This window comes from Physcomitrium patens, chromosome 19 (genome assembly GCF_059467195.1).
Source record: "Physcomitrium patens ecotype Gransden chromosome 19, ASM5946719v1, whole genome shotgun sequence".
Classification (NCBI taxonomy): Eukaryota; Viridiplantae; Streptophyta; class Bryopsida; order Funariales; family Funariaceae; genus Physcomitrium; species Physcomitrium patens.
The window spans coordinates 7,178,420-7,186,834 of record NC_143428.1 but is presented as its reverse complement, the minus strand read 5'-3'; the positions used below and the strand labels follow the sequence as shown (position 1 = coordinate 7,186,834).

The 8,415-nt window shown below is 44.6% G+C and overlaps 1 protein-coding gene across 1 annotated transcript; it reads right to left on the bottom strand.

Moving 5' to 3' along the window:
* Positions 1–3,860: 3,860 nt before the first annotated feature.
* On the bottom strand, positions 3,861–6,960 carry LOC149987375 (high-affinity nitrate transporter 2.1-like). The gene is made up of 4 exons (XM_090244803.1): positions 6,483–6,960; positions 5,927–6,245; positions 5,574–5,739; positions 3,861–5,437 (listed from the first exon to the last, which is right to left on the bottom strand). The coding sequence occupies exons 1-4, from the start codon at positions 6,844–6,846 to the stop codon at positions 4,640–4,642; spliced, it is 1,647 nt and encodes a 548-aa protein (XP_090100929.1). The 5' UTR covers positions 6,847–6,960; the 3' UTR covers positions 3,861–4,639.
* Positions 6,961–8,415: the final 1,455 nt, after the last annotated feature.

The window sequence follows — 8,415 nt, the reverse complement described above, 5'->3', positions numbered from 1 at the left end:
TTTTTAGATTTTTTATTAATTTTACTATTTGTCATCTAAAAATTGATTTCATTTCTTTAAGATTTAAGGATTGAATGGAGAAACCATCTTTAATTTTATATTTTTATCAAGTTAAGTATTGTCAATGTTTTAGAGAGCTTGTAATTATAAGTTTTATTCAGAGATGGTAATTTAGCCATTTAATAAAGCTTGGTACTTTCTACATATATTTATACTCTTCTAAACTTATTTGATGGAATAAGAGACACTTGACTTATATAGTAATTTCTTATATTTCATTAAAAGGTGTATTTATTATGCATTTTAGAGACATGTTTGATTGCATATTTGATATTGGTTTATGACACTAAACTTATTGTATATGACAATCTTTATTGGACATAGACAATATATACAAAAAAATATTAGAAATACTTCCAATTAAAATTTTACCAACTATTTCAATCATCTTATTATCATGTTTGATTAGATTCCAAAAGCATTGCTGTTTTCAAAAAGAAAAATGGGCCTATTTTTGGAAAATAAGCCATATCATTAACTTTACTTTTTGGTAGTATGTTTAGAAGAAAAAGATTTATCTTGAAATTTTCACCAAAATATATAATTTTTTTTTCTTCATATATTTTGATTACTTTAGTATGTAAAATTATTTTTATTACTTCCACAATCTTTTATATGTTTTTAGCTTAAGATAGATTCATACTTGTATAGATAAAGAAAATAGATTTAAACAACAAAGTTTCTATGGTATAGAAGTCACAATTATTTATATATTCAAAATATTTTAAATTTAATTGAATAATACATAATAAATCTAAAATAAATTTGATAACATTAAACATCTTTATTTACTTAGAAGACATAAGCTAAAAAATAAGATTTAATTGAGTTGTAAATTTCAATTCAATCTTTAGGCTTAGATTGTAGCATATTTTCTCTTGGAAAAAAATACTATAGATTAGAACAGTAATTTATGAAGAAAATCTAAAAATCTTAAACATCTTAAATAAGATTGAATCTAATTTTAGTTTCTTTTGATGGCATGAGATAATATATCTATTACTTCCAAATATCCTTTATTCCATGCATTTTTATTTTGTAAGACTAAGTTGTCTTGTGTAAATTAATACAAATATTTGTAAATAAAATATTAGAATCTTACTATAAGAACATCTTTTGTACTTCAAGAAATGATTAAAAAAACAGTTTTTTATAGATTTTAAACTATTTTAAACTACAATCTTTTAATTTTAAGCCATACTTTGGATCTCATATTGTATTTATGATTTGATAATAAAATTTAAATTTTGAAGTTTAAACTAAATTAGTATTTTTGATCCATGTCTTTTTATATTGATTGACTTATAAAAGTTTTAAACCATTTTTATTATATTACTAATATACTAAAGATATCAACTTATGCAATATTAAAGATTTGGAGGATGTCAAATATTTTTTCTATTAAACTTTCTTCATCTTTAGTAATTAGGGTTGAACCATGAGTGTATTGGCTTTATGTTTGTTGGATTTATCTTTCTTAAATTAATTTATTTAATTCATCTCTTTTTAGATGAAGAATTCTAAATTATTTTCAATAATTAGAAATAAATATGGTGCAATTAAGTGCCCTTGTTTAACACCATGCTCTCTTAAAAGTTATCAATTGAATCCTATCATCAAAAACAAATGCTTTAAATCTTATAAACAAAAAAATTTGTCATATAAATCATTTGGTAAAGAAATTCTAATTTTACTTAATTGTATGAAACAAAAAGTTCTATACTTTGTTCTATTGATCAGATTTTAATTAAACATGGTATGAAGTTTACAATAACCATTTTTAAACAAATATATTCAATCACCTTGTTTCTATGTGTACTAAATAATTTTAAAAAATACAACATAATTTACTATTTTAAACTATTTTGACTATTTTTTTAAACTACTTTTAACTATCTATTTTGTACAAGATTAGATTTTATAAGTTCTTTCATGACTTGGTTAAAATGATTTCTCCATCAAATAAACAACTAATACATTCATTTTTTTTTTTGAAATTATCATTTATGACTTAAATTTCTAGTTTTATATTTGAAATGACACATTTATTCATTAGAAAATAGCTGGGTTGATTCAATCCACAAAAATATTTTGTCACCATGCTTCAGAATTTTGATATGGATAAAACAACAAATCAGAACGGACATCTTCACAACTACATTATCTGCTTTCTAAACCTTGATTAAAGTATCGACTGCAGATTTTTCTTTCAGACTGACACTAGGATTACTCAATTTACTACCAGTGGAACACATAGTTCTCAGTGCTTGCACAATCGAAACAAAGGATGAGTAATCCAAAAACAAATTATTTCACTAATCAACCAAAGTTGAAGATCTTATTATCACTCAGTTCCCACCGCAACAAATAAGCACAGCCTACCGCAATTTGCTTGCCATAACAAACCTACCTGAACAACCTCCGAAAACAAATCTGTATCTCACGCCTTACGAAAAAATATCCACTAGAACCGGAAGCCAAGCAACTCTAGTTAGGTGCTTCAGGCAAACGAATCATATGTCCACACGCAGTTACAACTACCATCGGGACCCTCCAAGCACGAGCAACCTAGTGGGTGGATGCTCTCGTCCACTGTGCCGCGGCTACGAAACCAATGTTGTGGACATCTTCGTGAAGCATTCTGTTACGACTTCCTTCCACACTATGCAAATTGCTGCACCAGCAAAGCTGAGGGTAGGGCCTCATTCATTACCTGTATCGGGAAAAGACGCCAGGAATCTCGCCCTGGCCACGATTAGTTATGTTAGCGAAATTGCCGATCAGTCTACATGGGGAGTTACTCACGAGTCTGGCGGCTTTCAAAAGCGTGGGCGGTGGATCTTTTCGTCGCATTCTACGAGATAAAAGCATCTAGTTCCAGATTTTCCGTTTGACCGTTCGATGTATGACAGTACTGTGAAGGACAAAACCATCGGTATGACATGGTGGGGGATAAAACCACAAGGTACCAAAAATAAACGCCAGGAAACCTTGCACCCCAAGAAGCAACAAGTGCAGGTCGATAATTGTATTGAAAACGAATTGCAACATCGAACTCCATCAAAATTCAGTAGAGCTTCTGTATAAGCATGTGCCCACACCCGAAACGCATTTCGTGCATGAATTGAGGCCAGTGTATATGACTGTTTCTATGATTTGATTGCAATGAGCACAACAACAAAAAAGAACTCCATGGTCTTATCTTACTGGGATGCACACAACTTCACAGACAGTCACCTGGCGCAAGGCCTCGCAGACCGGTTGCAAGTTCAGTCCCTTAACGAAAGCCACAAATTACGCTGCCTACTCATGTTCGTTCTAGCGTATAAACTACAGCACAAAAGAAGAAATTAACCCCTGCGTTCACCCATGAATGGATGTCGCCCAGACATTCCAGAAAGTATCAATCTTCGAAAAAAATTGTCTGTCTCCCAAATTAGGTCTTGAAACACATACTACGACAACTTCATGCCTTGTTGGATAGCAAACAGGCAAATCAGACATACCCATCTCAAGGTAAGCGAACTTGAAGAACAAAAGAAGTCGCAGTGAAAAGAAAGGTTGGTTCGTATTCCGTCCAGGACGTAAGGGCCACGTGTTAACACTTGCGGGGCTCATCTCCACCGCCTTGTAAACACAGACCGTGAGAAAAAAAGACACCTTCACGACGTAAATTGCAATGCAAGATTCCATGGACACATATCCACAATCCTCAACTCCCACAGCCAAAACCATCATAACGTCATTCAGCCACCACGAAATCACAACAACTAAAATTGTAGCACCGCGAACTCAAAGAAAACTTGAAACCAAAGTATTGTGAACTTTGATGCATCAATAGATTTCATAAAATACAAGTTACACCCAGAACTATGTACACAAGATTACCAGTACAAATAACACAACCTATGACGAGAACAACCCCCTAACCAGTCCAAGCAACTGGCGGGCCCAGGCCCTTCGCATGCGCACTCATCCACTGCATGTCACTCTCCCCACCAGATCCCACCCCCGCACCCCACCGCCTGTTCCACCATCGCCACAGATGCAGTTCCCAATCGCTCATCCACAGCTCAATTCACTTGTTCTGCCACCCCGATCTACCAGGGCCGCTGCCCTCGACCACTCCGACGTGTCAGCTTTGCCTTCGTCCTCCGCATGGCAGCACGTACCTCCCATCCCTCTCCTCCGGCCGTGAAGCCCCGACCCCAACAGACCAGGGTACCCCGAGATGGCACGCGGCTTGAGACCCACAAGTCCTTGACATAATCCCGGCGCATTGCTTCTCATCTGGTTATTCAACCACTGTCCGCAGGTGCTGGCCTTTGCTCAGCTCCCACCCTCCCCCGCGGGATACCTGCGTTCTTCTCCCCCTCCATGCACTGCCAAACCCTCGTGCGAAAACGCCAACGAGGGCACGACTCCGCCCGCCCCAAACCAAACTCAGGGTGCGGTGAATGCTACGAAACTGGCCGGAAATGCAGCTGCCCCGTACTTTGATCCACAGAAACACGCCGAGCTTCCATCTGTGCCACAGCGAGTGCGTCGACGTCCCATCCGACGCAGAGCGGCCTCCCACCTACACCTCGGCGCCCTCCTTGATGCCCTTCAGCCCGTCAGGCTTCGCGTCCTGAGGAGGACTGTTGCTGCCCTTCCTCCTCCCTCGCTCCGACTTCGAGTTCTCCGCAAACTTCATGCTCGCCTCATGCATCCCCTGATCCTGCTCCCCTTCGCTGTACTCCGACGCGTAGTAGTCCTCCTCCGACATCTTCGACGACGGGAAGACCATGCCTCCCCACTGAGGGAACCACACGAACAACACCAACGCCGTGACGCAGATGATCATGATGCCCATGTACTCGATCCCCACCTCCGTGTGGTACGTCGCCTGCGTGAAGAATATCGTCTGCGTCATCACCGCACCCAGGTTGCCTCCCGCCCCGGTGAACCCCGAGATCACGCCCAGCGACCGCCGGGACACGAACGGAATCACTCCGAACGTGGCTCCGCAAGCGGCCTGAACGAAGAACGAAAACACGATCATGACCCCGATGGCAGGCCCCAGCGCAGCCGTCTTGCCCAGAATAATGCAGAACACGCCTCCCAGCGTCTGGATGATCCATAAGTTCCACAACCGTCCCCGCATTCCGAACCTCACCGCCACAATGTCCGACAGAATCCCTCCCAGCGGCCGAGAAACAATGTTCATGAACCCGAAGCTGGACGCAATGATTCCAGCGCTGGACAGACTGAGGTTGAACCGATCGTGGAAGTACTCCGCAATGATGTTGTCCACGGTCAGCTCCACTCCGAAGCAGTACCCGTACGTGATCAAGAGAATCCACGTCCTGTAGTTCGTCACAGCATTCACGAACACCTGCAGTTTCACAGTCACGACGCTGTTAGAACCCACCCAGTGTTTCGGACGTTGCGGAAGTCACGCCCGCACCGTGCCCGGCACAGCATTCCCGCGAGGCAACGCGGAATTCGCTCGCACGAGTAGAGGAACCCACCTTTCTGAAGCTGTCTTTGGCCTTGGTTCCTTGCGCCTCCAGCTCTTTGAAGTTGCCGTCGGGAAGGTCTTGTCCCAGAAACAACACCATCAGACCGATCGTAGTGTGCATCACGCCGGGCAGGAAGAACGCCAGGCGCCACGCCGTGAAGCTTGGGGATTTAAAGCTGTTCCAGCACAACCCAAACACGATTCAGGTGGTGCGTTCCACTCATAAAAAGTGCCACAACCTCAGCTGGCATGCCACAAGCTCGACGCTCCCATGATTCTAGGCACAAACTTCACCAACAACTAGACCACCATGTAATCCCACAGTCAACAGACGAATTGGGGGTTCTCCAAAAGACGACCCACCTGTCTTTGATCAACGCGTACACCAGCGGCATGATCAATTGCGTCGCCCCGCCCCCCAGGTTGCCCCAACCCGCGGCAATCCCGTTCGCGGTTCCCACGATCTTGCCGTTGAACATGGAACTCATCCAGTACTGGCAAGACACGAACGTCGCCAGCGAGAACCCGATGAAGAACCTCACCGCTGTGAATCCCGCAGCCGTCTCCACCGACGCCATTGCGTACACGGCTGGCGAAATGATCATCACCAGGAATGCGCACCCGTACCGCGGGCCAATCAGGTCGCATATGCTTCCCATCAGCAACCTGGACAGAATCGAGCCTGCCATGCATCCACACGCACATCAGCACTCCGTGCGACCACAGACCGCACACAAACTTGCAGCTACGCCAACTCCGAGCTCCACACATCCTCGACCACCTCAGCATGCACATCACCGGCCCTCGTGAGCTGGCTGCGGAGACCTGATTCTCGGGTTCCCCGACCTGCCCACCTCAAGCAGCACTAGGACTCAAGACCGCGGCTCGGACATTGCTGACACAGTGAGTGAGTTCTTACCAGACACCGACGCGATGGCAGCATGTCCAATGTCTCCCTTGTCGAGATTCAGGTTGTCCCGGATGACGGGAATCAGCGGAGGCGCCGCAAACGTCGACAAGAAACAGGTGAAGAAAGAGAACCAAGACAGGTGGAAGGTGAGCATGTGCGGTGCCCTGAAGCTGTAAATTCTCATCGTCGTGGCCTTGTGCTCAGAGTCCACCGGCAGTGCGAACTTCGCCGCATCCGGGTCTGGCTTGGCCTTGGCGGCCTGGAGAACGGAGAACGCGTACACGGGCTCCTTTCCCGTCACGCCATGCATGGACGTTCCGGGATCGCCCTTGGCGTTCTTGTTTCCCACTCCAGACGCCGACTGGTCCGCCATCTTGAGCTGCCACCACTATCGCCCCGCACGTCAACCTGGCCGGCAATCCACTACAAGATCCCTCACTGATCCGCAATTCAACCACCTCTCCTCCAGGACCTCTCGCCCTGGTCCGAGCTTCGGCTGGCAACCAGAACAGCAGCTGAGGCCAGCTGATCTCTAAACCGCTGAGTGGGCGACTTCCCACCAGCAGCACACCAGCGTGAACAAGCACTTCAGTCGAAGATATTCCACACACTGCGATTTGGGTCAGACCGCGGATGCGCGCATCCGCCGAACTTACGGTGTATGAAACACGATACCGGGCGGGAGGCGGGATGCTGTGAGTGCCACTCTAGGAAGGGAGGGCAGGCGGGTTGCATATAAGAGCGAGGCCTGGGCGACGGCTAGTGGACGCCCGACGAACGCGGATCAGTGAACTGGAGCCGTGGGTTCGTCGGTTCCCGTCTCGCCGCGGCTCAACGAGGTTGGACCCCACTCTTTTGGAACTCGTATGCCGATTCTAAATTGGATGCGCAGGGAGGGCGGCACCGGCCCACTCACAAGTCATCAATGCTTGTCACTGGATGCTCCAGCCCTGGTGTGCCAAACCGGGAGGTATCAGTTGCGGCAAACCGTGAATCGTGAAGTCGTTGCAAGTGGAGCTGGTCAAATCCGACTTGAAGCCACAAGCAGCTCCACCTACTTTTGAACACAGGGGCACAGCACCTATTTCGATCGGTCATAGGCTCAGCAGTCGGTATGCCGCAGTTGATACGGGAACCGGCGCAGACACGTCGATGTGGCATAATGTTAGGGCATCCTTCGACAGAGTGCACGGCAGAAGGAGAAGGAGAATGACGAGGCGGAGACCTAATTCAGGATCCGAAGCCGCACAAGGCCGCGGGAATCGTGGCACTGGGTTGGAGGGGGATGCGAGAGTGTCGCGACCCTCCGCCGGTCACACTTGCTCGGGAGTGCTTTTCCCTCGGGATTCGGGGGAGACTTTTGTCTGGTGCTCGCAGGCTTCCATGCGTTCAGCGGTAGGGCACCACGTTCTCGTTTCGCGGTGTGGGTCATTATGCTCCGTATCAGATTGCGCAGGCAGCGTTGCTTGAGTTTCGCGAGTTGCGAGGTCTGTTTCCAACGTCGCAGGGTTTGGTTGCTTTTGTCCGGGTGCCGCTCTCTGAGTTTCTGGTGTACAGTACTTCTTATTGTATTTTTATTTTGGCACAAATGGGATTACCCTTTCCATTAATTTGTTATAGGTAATAAAGGCATCCAAGCTCCTTATGTATTGAGGTGAAACTCATAGCAAAGTTTGTAAGCTTTTCTAAGAGCACTTGGTTATTAGCTTCAAGTTCATGGATTATTAAGCTTTTTCATGGATGTCTAGGGTTTCATGTAGTGATACATCTATTTGTATCTCAAAGATTTTATTTGCTATTTCAGATCTTTCTCTCTTTTTTAATAAGGTTTTATTCACATCCATTTAATGTTATATTTTTTTTGAGGATTTTTCATACTAGTTAACCACATTCTAATATGTGTCATGGACATGAATCTTGAAGAAAGAAATCCTTAATACAC

What these genes read in the sequence shown, in the direction of transcription:
- LOC149987375 (XM_090244803.1), bottom strand. Translation starts at nt 6,846, where the DNA reads ATGGCGGACCAGTCGGCGTCTGGAGTGGGAAACAAGAACGCCAAGGGC. An exon ending in TGCCATCGCGTCGGTGTCTG is followed by an intron (nt 6,246 to 6,482) that starts GTAAGAACTCAC and finishes GATGCATGGCAG; the next exon opens with GCTCGATTCTGTCCAGGTTG. An exon ending in TACGCGTTGATCAAAGACAG is followed by an intron (nt 5,740 to 5,926) that starts GTGGGTCGTCTT and finishes GTGCTGGAACAG; the next exon opens with CTTTAAATCCCCAAGCTTCA.